The sequence below is a fragment of the Neopsephotus bourkii genome, unplaced genomic scaffold (genome assembly GCF_033783945.1).
Source record: "Neopsephotus bourkii isolate Nb327-2 ecotype Australia unplaced genomic scaffold, CSIRO-AGI_Nbou_v1 NB_1781, whole genome shotgun sequence".
NCBI lineage: Eukaryota > Metazoa > Chordata > Aves > Psittaciformes > Psittacidae > Neopsephotus > Neopsephotus bourkii.
The window spans coordinates 708,366-728,419 of NW_026902255.1; the positions used below are offsets into that span (position 1 = coordinate 708,366).

Sequence of the window (20,054 nt, forward strand, 5' to 3'; positions counted from 1 at the left end):
TAATTTTCTTTCTTTCAGAAAGGGAGGCACAGAGTCTTAGCTGGTAGCAGCTTTTGTTGCTAAAGAGGCACTCAGTTAGAGGCCTTGCGATAGTTTAATCTTGGCATTAATCACTGTAGTTTTGTTGCAGCTTTCTTCCCTCCTGTAGAAATATGCTCCCATGCCATCTTCTACAACAATAGAATAAGTACTATATCAAAAACCTGAAATTCCCTGGAAAAAAAAAAAAGTATTTATTTCAAACACACAGGAGAGAACATGTTTATGTGTTGTGGTCAGATTCATAAGAACACACACTGAAATCCCATTAATGGGGATGATGCAGAAATCTCCTGCACTGCAGCCTTCATAAATCAATCCCTTGATGACCAAAATGAGCCTTCCTCAGCTTGCTGGCTGTGGTCCCTTCTTGATGTACCTACAAATGGTCTGGGGCTAAAGACACATGGCCTTGATTTAATGGATAAATTAAAAAGTATATGTTCTCTCAAGTTTCTGACTTGAAACAAAGCTTACACCATTCTCCTTTAATTTTTATGTTTAGTTTGTTGGGGTTTTTTTCTCCATAGGAGTCTCTTGCTCACAGGCTTACAGAAATAAATCTGAGAATGTGCAACCTAAGAGCCAAAAGCCAGAGCCAAATGCAAAGACTTAACTTTAATTATTACTATATAAAACCTCACAAAGCCCAGTCCAAGCTCTTCTAGGGAGCGCGGCCTAGGCTGGGGAAGGCAAGGGGCAAGGAGGATCAGGCCCAAAGCTGAGAAACCCTTTTTGAAACTATGCCTCCTTTGCAAACCATTGCCATATCCCACTCTTCCCATATGTTGTATGGGTGTAAGTGATTATCTGCTCATTTTCTTGCTTCAACATACGTATTTTATTTAAAGAGACGTGACTAATCCCAGCCCCCAGATAAGCTTGTTGTTTCAGTCCTGTGGGTTTCTTAAGTCATAAAAAACCCTTCAGAGTTAAGTAGAAAATTGAAAACAAAGGTTAACTAGAACTTCCAAAACTCATCTGCGGAAATGCTTAAATTAAATCCTTGATTGAACACAGCAGTATTGTGCTGGCAGGAGCAGAGGTTTACCAGTCTACTTTTATTTACTCAGCTGATTGAAATGCCAAAAAAAGTAAACATCCTGGGTTTGGAGCAGTGAAGAACGAGTTAGACTTTGGGAAATGCAAGATTTCTTCTCTTTTGGTAGAAAAAGCTTACATTACCAATGGGGAACAGTAATTTGTAACAGGTATCCTTTTACTGAAGGAAGATTAATTTGTGCTTTATTATAGTCATTTTAGAAACAAGTGAAAGTAGGGAGACAATAAGGATTATTTCATCTTTTTCTGGTGGGATTTCAACTCATGTTGGTTTGCAGATTTTTTTTGCTTAAGCGTAAGACACTGCAACTTGAAAATAGTTTGTGATGCCAGAGGGTCTGGAATTGAATATTTCATTGTGTTCACCCTGGGGACTTGACTTGCAGAACAGCAGCACTTTAATCTTCATTACTTCTGGGTTTGCAGTTGCTTGGGAGGGCACAGCAAGGACACGGTACAATGAAGGGGTCCAGTTCTTGAAGGATGTCCAGTGCAGCATCTGGGTGCAGAAGCTCCAGCCCTGGCCTTCTACATTCTCAGTTCTTGGTGAAGTAAAGGCAGACTCCTTCAGAGCAGCAAGCAGGGAGAGGAGGTGCACCCATGCAGCTCTGAGGACCTGTGTTCATTGGCAAGAGAGATGTAAAGGATGAGGTACAAAGGGTTTGAAACAAAAGCTAGTGAATGCAAACACAGGAGCCACACTGAACCTCTGTTAAACATTAGCTTAAATCCTGACTGGCCATTACCTATAACTTATAATGTTAAATAAAATAGCAGTGCCTGTAAAGAATGAGCTTTCTGTTAAGATTTCCATAGAGCCTTACTAACAAAATAGAAAGACTGAGTGGGCTGCTCAAGAATAAGGTGTTGAAATTCTCTCCTTCCCCACCAGCTGTGTTATATGCAGTGTTTTTTTTACTCCCCTGGCTTCTGGGAACAGCAGATCCAGGGATGCCTTTTGGAGAGGAATCATCCCTGGATTCCCTCTTCAGGAAAGGACAATCTCATCCTAGGGAAGAGAAAGAGAGGCCAAGACAGCGGGTTAGCCATTTAGCTGGGTCTGGATGAATTTCTAAATTTATCCAGGTTTGGATAAGAAATTGTGTGTTTTATTGCTGCTTGGGGCATGCAGGCAGTGTATTCTCTGTCACCAGAAAATTTGACAGGAGTGTTTTGCAATGATGACCAATAATCTGGGCACTTCTGGAAGTGAGGAATAGCTTTTTCTCTCCCTTAGAAAACCTCCCCCTGTGCACAGTTCAGATGTTACCCATGGAGTACTGAGCTGGGCATTAGAAACTGCCTGCCTCACTTTCCTTGTACAGGAGCTCAGGCTGTGATCTTTGTGTTTTACACGACCTTGAGAGAGAGTGCCATGCCTTCACAAGACTGATGGTCAGCTTAGCACCTCCATAGATCCTATGTAAGAAAGCATCATGCTTCCTAGTGCTTGGGTAGCTTGCCACTGCTCCTGTGTAGCCCTAGTCTGCATCTCTGCATGAACAAACTTTGAACAGGAAGCCCAAAGCATACCCAGAAAAATCACCTGGAATCGGCACAAAATGACTTACACACTTCCTACCAAGAAAAGATATGGCACGTTTATATTTTGCCAGAGTGCAGTTTGTAAGCATCTCGGAGGCAGAAACCCTCCTGCTGCTGCAAAACCATCTGAGATCGCACTTCCTTCTGGGTGCCTTTTTCACCCAGTGATGTTGACAGCAGTACCCAATTTTGTTTGTTGCAATCTGCTGCTCTTTGAATTTTCACAGAAGGGTTTGGTTAATATCTGACTGTTTTGGCTTTCGGTTTTGCTTGTTTATCTATGGGGTTTGTGATGGCTGTGGTAATGTTGAATGGTGATTATAAAGCAGTAATCTTCCCACTGACAGGTGTCATCCTTTCTGAATTAAAAAAAAAAAAAAACAACTACCAATCAGCTGTTATTGCTTTGAGAGAGTATCCTGGAAGATACTAAGTACCTAAGGTCTTCCTGTGATCCCATAAATCGTTATTATTGTTTTAAAAGGCCATACATTTAAAGTATTTTGCCAGTAAACCCTGCTGGTGCTATTGGGATAGCACAAATGTGACTAAAGACTTTCCTGACTCTGTATCATGTGGAAACAACCAGACTGATGTGGTTACACATCAGTGTGGCTTGAATAATCACGCCATGCCTTCACAGAGTTAGGAGGAAGAGTGTAATTAATTACTTACAGAAAATGGGATCAGCTTAAAAGAATTGCTCTTTCCAATTTCAGTAATTAAGAACAAATTTCAAAAAAGCAGGCCTTAACTTCCCTGGATGAGTTGAGGGGGATTGCCTTTGGCAGAAAATAATCAGGCATAGGTTGCCCCAAATCCTGGCCTTGGGCATCACGTAGGGCCAAGGAAGGTTTGGCCTCATTTATCTGAGTAAAATTTTCAGAGGTAGTGGTGGAATTCCAAAGTGGCTTTCAGTCTATAAAGTTTACCTTATGCTGGAGGTAGGACCCCAACCGAGACATGTAAAGCCAGGGGTTTCTTCTTGCAAATGAAGCTGTGACAGGCCTGCTTGCCTTCCACAGTGATTACAGAGGTCTCCAGGGGACTGGTCACCTCCTGTCAAAGATGGTGCAGGAGTCAGAACTTAAGACTTGGAAATGATAGCTTGAAGAGGTGTATGATAAATACTAGCAGCCTAAGGAAGACTATTAGGAATACATTTGGCTTCGTGCCATCAAGGTGGTAACTCTGTCACAAAATGAGAAGGCAAAATCCCTTAAGCACTCCTTTATTGCTTACAATTGATTTTTCTCACCATGAAGATGCTCCTTCACTAATTAGCAATGAACTAGTTTGCTTTATGAGGGGAGTGCTGGACTTTCCAACTCCTTCCTGTAGATTTTCAGCAGTTCAATAAATCAATCTTTTCTAATCCTTGAAATTAAAAAAAAAAAAGGGAAAAGAAAACAAACATCTGTACAGCCTTATATTGGCAGGCAGCGGGGAGACACAATAGCACACTTTATTTTGTCTCTCTCTTGTGCTTGCCTGAAGGAAATGTCTGTCTCTCAGCTTTATTTGTGCCATATTAAAATGAATTCCATGGGTCTTTCCAAATGCTTTCGAGGAGGCACATCATCCATCTATTTTTATTTGGGTTTCATCACCTATAACAGCTACTAAAGGTCCTGTGTACTCAGTTTGGCATTTTTGCTTACTAGCTAAACTGTGTTATTTTGGGGCCTGAGCACTAAGTCCATGCACTTGCTTGAGCCTTTTCTTGCTGCTGGAGGGATGGGAAAATACTTTTAGTTGTCAAAAGAATTATAAATTCAAGTTAAACCATAAAAGGTTGAATAAAATGATAACTCCTGAAGTTGATTAGCTATGTAGAGTTTTATTAAAGGCCTAGTTTTACTCTAAAACATGGCTCAAAACCTACACTTCTTCTAAATATAAAAAAAGCCTAACAGCCCTCTTTTCAAAATGTAAGGCTACCAGCCACTATTCTTTTTAAATGAGACCTGAATAGCTGCCTTTTGATAACAGGCTTTCTTTGTTCAGCAGCATTTTAGGACCAATCTGTGTGTAAAGGTGAATTCTTGCCTTAAATTCACCTTAAATTTCAATTTTTTCTGCTAAAAAAGAAAAAATAAAAGAAGAAGGCTTTAGCAACCCAGGATATTACTAATCTACATACGTGGAAGTGGTTTGCACCATGTAATTCAAGTTGCAGATGGTCTGTGCCTCTGTATTGGACTGTTAGTGTATATTCTGGCAATTTGGCTGCCTTGTTTCAAAAAGGTACATGTTGCGGTTTTAAAAGAATAGGCAGCATGAAAGGAGTTCCTGATCTTAGGGTGCATTGGATTTGAAGTTCCCTAAGCATCTAAATAAGGTTAGAGGGTAATTTTAGCAAATTTTTAAAAAGTATTGGTCTGGAAATGTCACGGGAATATAGAAGGTAATATGAACGATGCTTTCTCATCATTGAAGGAGAAAGTACTCTGGGAAATTGAAAGACATCTAAAATAAGATTTTGAAATAGTTTTACATGATGTGTAATTAACCTTAAGAAGTCTTTGCCCCAAGGTAAAGTCAGGGCTTTTTTAAGATTAGAAAATGAATTAGGTATTTATATGGATTGGTAGACCATTCACTATTCATCATCTGGTCTCTGAAGAAACACGAGGGAGGTGAGGTAACATTTTGCAGGTTAAAGGAATAATGCAACCACATTAAAATAATGGGCCTTTTAACTTCAGGTATTTGAAAGTGAAGTCCTCACCGAAGCCATCATTCAGATTTCCTCAGCAGACAGTAGAGAATGGAATTTCTTCAGGGAATGGCGAAGCCTCAGCCACCTTAAATACCTGTTCTTGTAGGGAATAAATTGTTCTTTGAGGGTACCAGTCTCACATTAACTATGAAGGGATCACAGTCATGTAGTTTAAATTCAATAGGCTGTATCCCTTACTGTTAGGAATTGGAAGAATATATCCACATCTGGAGAAAGCACTTCAGATGTAGCATCTCAAGCTGTGCTAGACTAGATTTTCCAATGATTTCTGCTTCGACTAGTATTTGCTTGTACCACTAGTGAATATAATCTCAGTTTTCCAGTTAGTAGCTCTATTTTCCTATGAGCTAAGGCTCTTCCAAGGCTTTTCTCTTGTCTAAGTGATGTTTTTTTTATGTGTTACAGATAATGACACAGTATTACTGTAGCACTGATAGGTTTCACAGACTTTACAAGTGGAAAGAAAACCCCATTCTGAGTAATTTTTGTCAGGCACGAATTGTGTGGCTAACACAAGAGTTGAGCTTCTTACAACACTTGAGTTGTTAAAATGAAAAGGAATGATCTGTATTTCATGAGGGATATAAAAGACTATGTCCTACTGGCCCTATATGTAAGGTTTTGAAGTGTTTGGGAGTTAGGCATCTTTGAAAAATCTCACTTCATAGGCACCTGCTTGTTTGGGTGGTGGGTCCTAGGCACATCCAGGTTGAAAAGGGGGTAAAAACTGTGCTGGTCTTTTTGACAGTTTTCTCATGAGCTTCTTTGAAGTGTTAGCCTCAAGCTAAAAGGTAATCCGAGTTTGCCAATTTTACATTTTGTCTGTAGAAAGATGAAACGGAGCCTTCAGCTGCCTTGAAGAAAGGCTATTACAGATCACTGAAAAACTTTCTGAGAGCCTGGATAGCAGCTACAGAGTAAAAAATTTCCCTAATTCTCTCTTTTTATAAGGTATCACTGGTGACATTTCAACAGTAAAGTCTTCACCATAAAATCTCAGTGCTTGTGAGCACAGTAATAGAAATTCATGCCCTGCTCCTGCCCACATTGCTGAGCTGAGAGCTCCAGACTGTCTCATGTCTTCGTTTAATTCTGTTGCATCCTGAGGGAGCTGCTGGTCCTGTGGTGCTAGATGTGCCAGAAGCATAACTGGAACTTGCCCTGGTGATCTTGCAGGCTGAGTGGATGAGAGGGCAAAGAGAAGCAGAAGGATTTGACCAACATCATGCTATGCAGCTGTGGTGGGCTGGAGGTCCCTGCTGGTGCAGCTACATGGGGGAGCCTTTTGATACCAATGGCTTTTTGTGTTCATGGTGGCTCCCCAGATACATTGTAGATGCTGAGGTTACACTGCCTTAGCCTATGTTTTGATAAGCCAAAGGATCTAAGCTTTCCTTGCTGTGTCTTGGAAGCAGGAACTCAGTAGAGCCACCTGCTCACTACACTGGCTTCCTCTTTCCTTCCTAATGCTGATGTGCTTTGCATTTGTGTTCTTCGACACTGCCGTTGAGTGCCCTAGGGTAGCTCAGATGTCCTCATGTGGCTGGCAATCTGCACAAGATCTAAGGCAAGCAGCTGTCATGTGGCAGCTGATAACCAGGGGATATCCCTGCAGTGGTGGCAGCCAGGGAAGTTGAAGAAGATGGTTGGATGCTGGATAGGAGCTGCAGGGAGCGGTTAGTGGCAGGAGGGGGAAAAAGAGGAAGAGAGAACAGGGGTATGGAGATGGAGGCAGGGAGGACTATGGCCCAGGGATGTTGTAGGTGCTCAAGCTGAGATTATAGAATCATATAATAGTTTATATTGGATTGGAAGGAACCTTCAAAGGTCATCTAGTCCAGCTCCCCTGCAATGAGCAGGGACGTCTTCAACCTGATTAGGTTCGTCAGAAACACATACAGCCTGACCTTGAATGCCTGCAGGGATGGCACATCCGCCACCTCTCTGGGCAGCCTGTGTCAGTGTTTCATCACCCTCATTGTAAAAAATTTCTTCTTCACGTCCAGCCTGAATCTTCCCTCTTTTAGTTTAGCAACATCACACCTCATCACAACAGGCCCTGCTAAAAAGTTTCTCCTGTCTTTCTTATAGGCCCTTTTTAATAACAACTGAAAGGCTGCAGTAAGGTGTCCCTGGAGTCTTCTCCAGGCTGAGAAGACCAACTCTCTCAGCTTTTCCCCATAGGAGAGGTGTTCCAGACCCCTGATGATTTATGTGGCCGTTCTCTGGACCCTCTCCAACATGTGCATGTCTTTCCCGTACTGAGGACTCCAGTACTGCACGTGGGGTCTCACCAGAGCATAGTAGAGGGGCAGAATCACCTCCCTGAGCTTGCTGGCCACACCCCTTTGGATGCAGCTCAACATGTGATTGACCTTCTGGGCTGTGAGTTCACATTGCCAGCTCATGTCCGATCTTTCTCCACCAGTACCCCTAAGTCCTTCTCCTCAGGGGTACTCTCAACCTCTTCATCCCTCAGCCTGTATTGATACCAGGGGTTGTCCTAGTGCAAGTCCAGGACCTTGCACTTGGCCCTGTTGAATTTCAACATAAGGTTTGCATGGGCCCATTTCTTGAGCCTGTCCAAGTCCCTCTGGCTGACATCCCTTCCCTCTGGCATGTCAGCTGCACCACTCAGCTTTGTGTCATCTGCAGACTTGCTGATGGCAGAGTCAGTCTTACTGTCTATGTCATTGATGAAGGTATTAAACAGTACTGGCCCAGTACGGACCCCTGAGAGATGCACTTGTCAGTGGTGTCTATCCAGACACTGAGCCACTGACCACTATCCTCAGATAGCACTGCTTATTTGTGAGTGATGTGGGGATGGCGACCTTGTCCCCCATGGTTTGTCTTCTACTTGTATCTGGCTGCTCAGGGTGAGGTCAGGGCAAGTGTTATGAGCGTGGCCAAATCCAATGCATTTGAAAACTGTTCCCTTCTTTTCCCAAAGACCAACTGTAACCGTGACAGGGGTCAAGATGGGACTTTTTGCACAAAAAGTGCAAAGCACATTTTGAGTGGTTCATCACGGCTGCTTCTTCACTGCAGCAGGCTGCTTTGCACTGTTGCTTGGCAGAGTCTTTTACTTGTCCTTCCCTGTGAAATGGGAGTAAATAGACTAATGCTTTCTGTCACCCAGGGCTTTAGAAGATCCTAATGCCGTTATCTCAAAAAGAAGATAATGCTGCTGTCTGACTCAGAAGTTAGTAACTTGGGAGTTACACTTAAGAAAAAGTAAACAGCAATAAAGAGGTTTCTGTGATACACTACAGCACCACAGGTGGAGAGTGCTGGAGGCATGGTGAAGTTTTGCCACCTGAACACATGAAAGCCTTCTGTGGTGGCTATGCTGGAATTTCAAACTTCAACTTCTCCCGAGATACCCATAATTTTTAAAATAGATTTCAAAGTCAGTTGTCAGGTGCGTGATCAGAACCATGAGGGGTAGCTGCAGCTTGCAGCTAAGGATGCTTGCTTCTGTGTATGAAGCCAGTGTCCGTGGTCATGTTTCAATTCCCTGGGGCAGAAAGCCGGGCTGGCTGGTTTGTACCAGGGGCACCTGATGACAGTCTGCCTTTGTTTTTGGTGATGGCTGGTGGGAGAAGGGAGGGGAACTAGCAGTAAGCTATATTATCTATGTCATTATATTTCTAATGTTGGTGTTCTTGTCTTTATGTCTATGCATTCTTTAGCTATGAGGATAACAGACCCTTCATCAAGTAAGAATGACCTGAATGGCTGATAAATTTCATTTATCAGTGTGGTCTCATGAACCAGCTGTCAGATCAATATTGAAAAATCATTAAGGCTTCTGTCATTCGCATTTGAGGCAGAAGAGCAAACTGTGCAGGAAATACAGGGAAACTGGTCAGGCATACAGCTAACGTGCAGAGTAAATGTGCTGCATGTGTACTGCCAACCAGTTGTCACCTTATTGGCTTTATATTCTTTGATTGGACATAAACTCAAGGTGAATGTTCCCAAGTTAATCCTATGTAGTACAGACTTGTTATACCAATAGCAACCCTCTGGTCCACTGTGCTCTTGTTACTAAGAGTGCTTTATAGTAACATAAATACATAAGTAAATTTCCAGAAAGGTACATGGGTGGTAATCCCCATGATTCCCATTCTAGTTAATGGGAGCACTGCAAGTAAATCTTGTTCTGTGCATTGGAGACTGTCTCCTTACTTATTGGAGTACCTAATTGTCCCTAATTGTAAACCTCTGATTTTCAATTACACCAACCTATAGATGGTTTTGTTTCTTTATCGCTATAAAATTGCATTACAGGAAAGAAAAACTGTGAAAAAGCAACAGCAAGTCTGTACAAAGAACAAAACTAAAACCACAAGTTGCACCAATAAAAACTGAGAAAAAAGCCAAAAATGCCTAGAAATTACGCACCTTAGGGCATCCGTGGTTTTGATCCTGCAACCAAAAAGTAATGCACAGTAGCACAAATAAAAGCAAATCAACTTTGCAGTAGACTTTCAGTTTGTTCTTCTGGTGAAGAGTCCTTTGTGTTCATTCTTGCAGCACCATTCCCATGTTCTCTTTCATCGCTTGGTTCTTTTCATTTCTGCGGATACGGGATGGAGCTATTCATAGTAATCTCCATGCCCTCTTTATCTCCAGGTCTTGTTTTCTGAAGCACAACACTGTAACGCGTGCAGTTTGCACTGCTGAGGGTCTTCGAACCCACAGATACCTTTCCATCACTGAAGGTAGCATATTTCCACTAAATAACTGTTTCAATCCTGCACACCTCTGCAGCCAAAGGTTCTTTAATCAGGTTCAAGAACTGGCTGTGCTTCAGAGCAGAATAGTTTTCTGATATTCTGGGGATCATTTTGAAAAGGCTATAAAAGCAAGGGGAGTTAAAAAAAAAAAAGGTGTTTTTCACTTGATTTGTTGTTCTCTTTTATGGGTAAAATAATTGCATATTTTAAATTGGTGTGCAATTAAGATGATAATGTGCTCTCACTGATGGTGGAATCTTGGGGAAAAAATATACCAAGCAGCTAAAGTTGTGTACTTTAACTAGTGGCTACTTTTCTAAAGGGTTTTGGAAGTGCATTTTCAGTTTTCCTCATGCTAAATATTTATTAGCGGGATTGACTGGAAATGCTTCAGAGGAGCTGTTCTGGTCTGCTAGCTACATAATAATGATTTTTAAAGAACTGCCTTAATAAATGGTTACCTTAGGGAGTTCTTCTGGTTGTGTAGTTAAATAATCTATATTTTATAAACTTCAGTAAAGACTTAATGCCGTATTTTCATTCTGATACCTTAAAGAAATAAAATAAAAATCCAGACCAAAAAAAAAAAAAAAAAAAGAAGCACAAAACAACATAAATACAACATTGGTGGACTTCTGTTTGTGGCAAGCCTTGCTAAAAGGACAAGGATTCAAGGCTGCAGCTGCCATGGAGTCCCCATAGTGGAGCTTGCCTGCCTGACCTCTGCAGGTCTTATTTTTCCCCTAAGCTGCTGCTGCTTCATCTTTCTCCCCCTCACTCCATGCTCTGCTTAGCAGATGGAAGCCCAAATATGCCCTAACCCTGGACAAGTTTCTACAAGGCTGAAGTGGCTTGGAAATGTAGGTAGGTCCTTGTTCATATGAGCCCTTCTGCAGCACCCCACGCTGCTGTGGGGTGGACAAGGAGGGAGAGGTGCTGGCTGGCTGCAGGCTCATCTGCTTTGGGGAACCAAAGAGTTAAACAGAGTTAAACAGTGAGGAAGGGGTGCAAAGATTGGATATAGTTGTACTCATTTTTATGTTGCACCTAACATTACCAGGGGAAGACAAGAAAATCAAGGCCTTAAGGGAAGGGTAAAGGGATGCTCATGGTGCTGCTTGCTGTGCACTTCCCGCTGTGCTTCCCAGCTAGACGCTGATTTCCTCCCCTGTGCAGCAGCAGTCCCTTTAAAGTTGTAGGTAATGTAGCATGTGGAAACTAGGGAAATGGCTAGAAGAATGACCTAGTTCCTTCCCTGCTTGTCACACTTCATCTCATGCTCTGGTATTGGAAGATCAGTTTGTGAGAAGTTAATTTAGCAGATGACTGAGTTATTTAGCAGAGTAGCATGGGATACTTCTCCTGCCATCCTGGAAGATCTTTCCAGCTTTCCTGAAAATGCACAGCCATCCCATGTCCCCAGCACTGTTACTCCAAGCAGAAAGTTCCTGGAAGAAAGAAAGTAGAAATTGCAGGCTACCCATGTTTGCTTGAACAACTTTTGAAGCCAAGTAGTGGCTGCACCCCTACTCCCTCATTCCTTCCGGGGTGGAGCAAGTGATAATGTTAGTTTTGCAACTGATGTGAAGAAGGATTGCCTTTCTTTTTCTCTGAGCAGAAGTGTGGTAGCAACCACTGTTTTAGCAAATGTGGTGTGCAAGTGCCTAGATGTGTATATATATTTCCCCTCATCACAGGGTGGAAGAAGTGTGAAGCAGCATCACACAGAGCCTCCTTGTGCAGAGCCGATCTGGCAAGCAGTGAGGGCTTGCCCACCTGCTTGTAGTTGTTTATCTGGTTTACAGGCATATGGGAGACTAGCTAAAATGCAGCAATACATGTGTCTTGGTGTTAAGCATAAGAAGCTCATCCAGCTGGCATTCCTGCCCCAGTGAAACCAGTGGACATTAAAAAAGTGACACTTAGAGTTGTTTTGGTTGGTTTATTTTTTTTTCCTGCCATTTGCAAAAATAGCATCTACATGTCATTTGCATACACACTGCTTTTGCATTTAAAAAGGCAGGGGATGGGGGAAGAATAGAAACTTTGTGGTTACAAATATGCTTTGGTTATGATAAATATCTATGCTCATAACACTTCCATTTCTGTATATTTCCCCAAGCTTGAAGATTTGTAAACTGTATCCAGCTTGAAGACAAAATTCGCTACAATATATTTTGATGCGCTCTTTGCCTTTTGCTAAAACCATGGGCAAAGTCTTCCTGCCTGTAGACATGTGCCTTCTTTTGTAGACGAAAAATCAATCCCTTTCTTCTTTTCTTTTTTTTTTTGTTTTTCCTAACAGGTCCTGGGTTATAGGTGCCATAGCCCTACTCTGCCTATTAGGACTCACCTGGGCATTTGGACTCATGTATATTAATGAAAGCACAGTCATCATGGCGTATCTCTTCACCATATTCAATTCTCTGCAGGGAATGTTTATATTCATTTTCCATTGTGTCCTCCAGAAAAAGGTAAGACAGTTCCCAGCAGCAGAAGAGATGGTAATGGGGTGTTTTTGTTGCCTAACAACCGCAGTGTAACATCATCTGTGTGCCCTGAATTCATCTCACACAGATTTATCTCCATATATTTAATAAGCGTGGTATTTAGACTGGAAACCAGCAAGATGCAAAGGAATGAAGTGATAACAAAGATATGTGGCAGTGGCATTTCAGCAGCCTGGGTGCTGGCTATGAGCAAGGGAAAAGGCAGCTGACAGTTTGTAGGGCTTTACAGTAGCGAACCTCTAAAAGGGCTTTACCTTACTATAAGCCAGATTTCCTCTCCCATATGATAATTTGAGATGGGAGCAACTCCACAAGCATCCGGAAAGTCCTCATGTGGCTGAGTGCTCACAGCAAAGTGGACCTTCACATCCTCATTTTCGGTCCCTGTGGGAAATCACTCTTCTCTACAGCAGCATATATGGGCTGATAGTATGTAACAGGGGCTGCTTCTACCAATTTTTTAAGAACTGAAGGACCTGTGCTCTGTAAGAGCTTTTGTATTACTTGGTCCTAACGTGAGCTTTTGGAAATCTTCCTCAAAGCAAGCACAGTAAGTGCTTCTTGGTGGAACTTGAAGTATGTCCCAATTAACATTTGTAAGATAATAGTGGAGTAAATTAGTTAAACTCGGGGGGGAAAAGTCAAAATAAAATCTGTGTATATGCGGATCAAACTTACAGCCTCTGACAATCAGTAATTAATATTTTTAAGAACCATTTTATTCTTCACTAAAATTTGGTAGTACAGAGCTCTTCAGTTCTGTGCATTATCTGCTGATAATTTTTTATGTACATCTTTGTTTTAAAGGGCAGCTTCTTCATCTGATATAAACAGAGGGAAGAGTTTATAAGTGGATACATAGGGGATACAGTTTCTCAGTGTAACCAGTGGCTTTTGGTGAAGTAGCTTACTGGATAAAGTCAGGACCATGCTGAGGTCTGTTCTCCATCCAAGAGCCCCAGGCTTGCTGCATGTTTTTGTATACAGGGAGGGGAGAGCTGACCTGTGAAAACATAAGCAAAATTAGTTGTAGCAAGTGAGCTCTGTGAGCAATGCCTATAGAAGGATCTGCAGAGCTGTGCAAAGATGTCATTCTAGAAACCAAAGGAAGACTTTTGGGTTTCAGAGTTTTGTCCTGTCATTTCATCTAAAATTTGTGCATCTTAAAAAGCTTAAAAGCTTTACCTAGATGCAACTGCTTAAAAACTTTATCCACGTGCAACAGCATGATGATTCCAAAACCTTCAGCAAGAAAGTTTGCAGGCAACATGATAATAAGAATGTAGGAAGCAATACCATCACCAGTTAAACCTGCAGGTGCCTCTTTGACAAGAAATCTTTTTATTCCTTCTCATTGGCCCATGCTCTTGCCTCCAGTGCACCTTGCAAAGAATCAGTCCATACCCAGAATCTCAACACAGCACTGCAGGCTCCTTGGTTGTCTGGGTGCTCACATGGCATGGAAGAACCATTCTCTTTTCTTTCTCAAGCCTGTCTATATCCTTAAACCATCCCTGGTGACTGTGGGATCACTTCTGATATATGGCTCCATGGAGGGAACGAGAGTGCAGCTGATTCCTTGCTGTAGGGTAGATGCATCTCTCTGACCTAAGAGCTGAGGGAGTAATTATATGAGAGGAGAAAGTAAGAAAAAAAATCCCTTCCTTTCCTATCTATCATGGACTAGAAAATCACCAAAAAGCTACAGAGAGGCAAACAGTGGGTGGCTAATTAAAGCAATTGAATTATTTTCTCTCAGCAAAGGATTGATGAGGCACTCGAGCATATTGGACGCTCATGGTATTGTGTTTGTCTCAGGCTCTTAAGGAAGAGCCTAATGAAAAAGCTGTAATTTCCTATTTAAACAGTTGTTTCACACAGTTTTGAAATGCTTGTAGATAGTCTGGCAGAATTTCACAGCTAACTGTTTGCTCCAAGGAATGTCAACTGGTGTTTTGGACATGCATTGGATTTGAGGGGCTTTTTTTGTTTGCTTGGTTGGTTGTTGTTTTTTCTTTACAATAGGCAATGTGACCTGCTTTTGGCTTTTCATTACAGGCTGCTCATTTTTAGTCTTGGCCCATCTGGTTTCTGGGTATTGCTGCCCATGAGAAGTAGCACCTGAAGCTCAGTCAAAACTTAAATCCTGGCCTGGCACAAATCAGTGAAGTTCCCCTAAAGCAAAGGAGGTTGTACAGCTTTACTCCAAACAAGGAGCTAGCCTGGGTTGACTGCAGTGCCCATTCAAAACATGACTGGCTTGCACTTTAATCTGGGAAAGCAGGCTCGAGCCACCTGTGTGCACTGGGAATGTAATCTCTAGGGCGGTTAGCTCTATAGTTTCCTGAAGTTTCAATTTGACTGCAAGGGATAATATAAAATAAAATTTAAAAAGAAATCAATAGTTTTTATATGTTTCTCTTGGAATTCTTCTTCTTAGTCCCCTGCCAGAAGTAATAACTTTTAGTACCTTAATGAGCCAATATGCTAGTTTATATCAGATCTATGTGGGTATTAATTTTCAGTCATAAATAGTGTATCTGTAGTATCTCCTATGCTCCTTTGATGTGCCTTAGAGGAAGCTACAACTCACTGGTGTCAACAAAGAGCTTTGCTTGCATAAAAGCTGTCCCTTACACCATCATAAATGGTGTAGCTCATGTATCAAGATCTTTCAGTTGCAAGGTGTAATTCTTCCCCACATACTGCAACAGCTATTGTTTTAATGAATCACTGAGGAAAAATCAAGGGCTGTGTTAAAAATTGAAAGGCAGTGGGTTGGAGGAGGACCTAACCGTCTTTGCTCTTTCTTTGGCTAGGTACGTAAAGAGTATGGAAAATGCCTGCGCACACATTGCTGTAGTGGGAAAAGTACAGAGAGCTCTATCGGCTCAGGAAAGACCTCAGGGTCACGGACACCTGGAAGATATTCCACAGGTTCACAGGTAATTCACCTTTCTTGTTCACACCCTGATCCTTCACACCACCATGCCAATATCCTTCATGGCTGTGCTGCCTTAGGCCTCTCCCCAGTGCACCCACAGAGATTTCCCTCCTTCCTGGACCTGAATTCAACACAGTGACTTCCCTTAGGATCTGATGTTAGTGCCTCTCCAGAAACCTTCTAAATAACTGTGATGAGAATAAAAAGTCCAAATTTGCCTTCTAGAGGCAGGTGAGTGGTCATCACCTGAGCTGTTCTGTCTGCTCTCTATGGGAACTGGGAGCATTTTGTTTGCTATGCTGCATCACAGTGCATACTTTAATCATGAGCTGAAGGTTGTCGCTGCTTTTGCTATGTACAGGAATGATGCTGTAACAACCAAGTATTTTTCTTGCTAAAAGAAGACTACAAGAGAATTGCAACAGCCTTTACAGTGAAAAGGCTTGCTTTCTGGCAATCGGTGGTTTGATCAGTTCCTTGCCTCACTCAATTTGCCTTCGTTTATAGGCATCTTAGGAGAAGTCATTGTGGTCAGATTATCTTACTAAGTTACTCTATTTGTTATGTCTTGGTCACCTGAAAATTCAGGTTTTATGTAGTTTGTGCACTTAGCAATTTTGAAGCTTGTACATACAGATGCAGATTTATGGATGAACAGTTCATATAAAATGAAGAAGCTTACTTCTTAATCAATAGAAACCAAACACCAATTTATTCACTATTACTAATGAAAGTAATTATACATGGCAGTTCCTCTATTAAATTATGAAAGACGTGCAGCGAGTAACAGTTTATAACCTCCCAGGAAAACCTAATTTGTGATTTATGTCTTGGAGCAAATTATTATTTATTTTCAGCATTTTCCAAGATGTCATCCAGGAGCTCCACTTTGGCATTTACATAGGTATGGATGCTATGCAGGGAAAAAAAAAAACCACAGTAAAATACGGAGCCTCTCACCAGTAGGCCATCACATCCCACAGTAATCAATAATGTTTAAAATTCACTATATCCAGCAACATTAGCAACATTGAACGTTTTTGTCTTACATAACTTAACTACTGGGTTAGGTGCTCTCTTCTCTAAGAGGAGTTGATTTTAATAGGCCCTCCCTTTTAGCAGTCTCAGCACAAGAAAACAAGCCCTTTTGAGGGTGGACTGAGTCTTCTGGCAGCAGTCCTTTCATGGCAGGTGAGGTTTGAGGCACCAAGGCAGATTATTTTGCCTGCAGAGCCTTGTCATTGAAAGGATGGAAGTGCCTGAGACCTATCATAGGCAGGAAAAACCTCACACAGGTGATGGAAAATGGATGGAAATAATTCTGAGTTGTTAAAAACATCTGACTCCAAGCCTTTGAGTAGAGAAGTCCACAAAGAGGAAAACTCTTAAGATCCATTTTTTCTCTGAAAAGCACTTAGGAAACATAATAATTAATCCACAATGAGTCATGTCAGAGAAATACAATAGATTAAATGTCCAGGTAAAAATAATTACTGTAAAAGTCCATGGGCCTCATGTTACATTGTGTTTCCGTTTATAGAAGGCTAATGCATGATTAGGAGAAACCATTGCTACATGGTTAATGAGTAGACTAGGGGGCACTTTTCAGCTGTGACAACATGAATAAGCACTGGAAGATCTTGCATGGGTAGGATCCCAGTATGGGAAGCACCGGATTTTTAGCAATTAGGGAAAACATGGTCTGCCACAGTGGAAACCAGCCTTCCCAATCCCCCAGACCACTAACACTACTTTAACACAGCTGTGGGGCACATCCATAATACTCTGAGAGATAAAGTGAGAGAAAGTTTTCCCTGGACACATGGTTGAACTGCCTGCAAGATGCGTATTGACTGAATTTTTTGATCTTTTGCAAGGTCTCTGTGGAGAGAAACAAGACAGTGGCATAAAAGCCACAGAGGTAGATACTCCACAGTGTATTTGAGAAACAAAGCAGAAGGCAAACATATTCAGGACACTGTTTCCCAGCATCAGAAACTATGCCACAGATGGTAAAACCAGTCCAGATTTTTCAGTAGGGGAACAGAAGTCATTCATTTGTGGGGATTTTTTTTTCCTCCAGATATTCCTCAAGATGGATAGTAGCTATAGAAAACCTCTGTTCATTCAAGGACACCAAGACACAGATGAAGGCTTCTGTTACACTTCATGAAAAATAAGACACAAGCTATCTGAGATAGAACAGGAAGCATGAATGTTCCTGTGTCTCAGTCAATTTCCCATTCTTTGGTACTCTATTGGTAAATCTGTAGCTTGCATGCATCTGGGTTTATCTTGTATATGATTTCTGTTGCTTTTTTTTTTTTTTTAGTTTAGATGTATGCAATCCAATTATGCGCATCTTTGAGCCAGGAGCTTATGTCATGAAGTTAGGCAGGTACAGTCTGGCATGTACAAGTTGTGTTATAACAAATAGCAACTGCTTGCTTACAGCTGACTAGAAACAAGTCTCATCCTGAGCTAGACATGCCAATAGACAACTTTAGTGAGCCAGAAAGAAACCTATGTGCAGCTGCTAAAATTTCATTACCTGCTGTGGTTCAATCCCTCTTCAGAGCCGGATTCGTAGGATGTGGAATGACACAGTTCGAAAGCAGTCCGAGTCTTCCTTTATTACTGGAGATATAAACAGTTCAGCTTCACTCAACAGAGGTAATTATAAACAATTTTTCATATCTCTAACTCTTGTGTTGGCTTTAAGGAGTAGGAAATGTGTTGCTTCTCTCCCTGCCCCTTCCTCCTTACCTCAAATTGCACTGGACCCCATTCTCCCACATAAGAAAAGTCACAGTGATAACTGGGAGGAGGGATTTTGGTGATTGTTGCTTTTTTTCCCTTTTCTTTACTTTTACACATGCATTTTCAAGAATTCTAATTTCTGGAAGGGAGTTAGGAAAAACAAAAAAGGATAAATGAAATGAAAAAGAAATCTCCCTTTTTCCTCAGCAAACTGCTAGAGCTAGAAGCTGCTGAGGTGTCAGGCCTCATTGCTGATAGTGAAAATGGGCTGTTATGGCACTGTACAGCCTGTGTTAAGCATCACAGGAATCCTGAGTGTCCTGGATATGTAGCAATAGTGTCATCTTTATGGAACAAAAAATGAGCACCGGAGCATAGATGTGAGAAAAAACTGTGCTTGGAAGAAAATTGTCTGTGTTGATGTTAATATATCTAGTTTGCAGAACTGACTGATGTGAACTTTATAGACATCTGCAGAGGGAAGGCTATCAGAAATGTATATGCCAAACAAAACGTGGTGCCTGGAACAGAAGGAAATCTGAACAGGTTTTTTTAAACCAGTCTTTTTTTCAGGGAGTTGCGGGAAAACAACTGTAAATGAGTACCAGAAAAGAGCCTCAGGGATAGGTTTCTTTCTCCTCCAGTACAATTACTTTATGGCTTAGCTTTGAGCAGCCAGATGCCAAAATCTGTTTTGTGTATATGCCCAGTTGATGCTGGAATGAAGAGTGAATAGAGTTGGGATTACTGGGCCCAGGTGTTCTCTCATGATGGTGAAAATAAAAAATATTTCCAGTCTTGATGTCTGGACTGCAAAGCTCAACTGAGAATTGAGTTGGATTTTTGTTTTTTATTCAGTCTTTATTCACTCAGAATTCACACTGATTTTAGGATGAGTTTTGCCTATGGATAGGCTTTATTAATTCTGATTGTGCTGTTAGTAATACTGAGTACTGGGTAACTAGGTGTATACAATTCAGTTCTCTGAACACTATATACATCTCCTGAATCAGTGAAAAGGGGAAGGCAGTGGAAATGTTAACTCCCTCAACTCACTCTGGTGGTTTTTCACTTTGTACTGAAGATTCATTAATAAAGAGGGCTAGAAGATGCCATTACTGCAAAAAGGCTGATTTATCCACATGCATTGCCTTTGCATTTCTCTCTTGTCTTTGCACCAGAGACTGGTGACAGCTACAGCCAGGGCTAATTTAGAGGGGGACCGGTTGTTGCACAGAGGTTACAGCAAGAACCTTTGTTTCCCTTCGCCATCTATCACTCCATCTTGGTGGCAAACCAAAATGTGTCATGCATGAAACATTCATTCCTTTAGTTAGCTCAGAAGTTGACTTGCTCTCCAATGCAGCCAAGGCTACAAAGGGGGTCAAAACAGGATCTTCTGGACTCATCAGCAAGAGAGAGGCATCTCTCCTATTTCAGTTTAAGGGTTTTTTTCCATGTGAAGAAGCAAGTGTGACCATAAATTGGGAAAGCTGTGAAGAGGTTTCAAGTGGGCAATCTTCACTGCAGTGTGGTGAGAGCCTGTTACTAGATGTGCCTGTTATTTAAAGACCCGTTGGGAAAAGAGCTGCTGGGGAAAGCAGTTTCAAAGTGGATTTCATCTAGCTATTTTCCTTTTGTACCGTTGGACAAGATGAATCACCCAAAGGGCCTTAATCTCTCCACTGACTACAGAAGCAGCCTGT

The 20,054-nt window shown here is 41.6% G+C and overlaps 1 protein-coding gene across 24 annotated transcripts in view; it reads left to right on the plus strand.

Moving 5' to 3' along the window:
- ADGRL3 (adhesion G protein-coupled receptor L3) overlaps positions 1-20,054 on the plus strand; it is a 515,386-nt gene that overhangs the window by 465,163 nt on the left and 30,169 nt on the right. For 18 of the 24 annotated variants that reach the window (XR_009729502.1, XR_009729503.1, XM_061379988.1 and 15 more), the window contains 4 exons: positions 9,085-9,111; positions 12,440-12,608; positions 15,464-15,589; positions 18,165-18,261. Coding sequence is in view for 22 of the 24 variants with exons in the window: in XM_061379988.1 (XP_061235972.1) it covers positions 9,085-9,111; positions 12,440-12,608; positions 15,464-15,589; positions 18,165-18,261 (419 nt within the window). In the remaining 2 variants the exon portion in view is untranslated. The remainder of the gene's footprint in view (positions 1-9,084; positions 9,112-12,439; positions 12,609-15,463; positions 15,590-18,164; positions 18,262-20,054) is intronic. The other 6 variants (XM_061380005.1, XM_061380009.1, XM_061379996.1 and 3 more) reach the window with 1 other exon arrangement.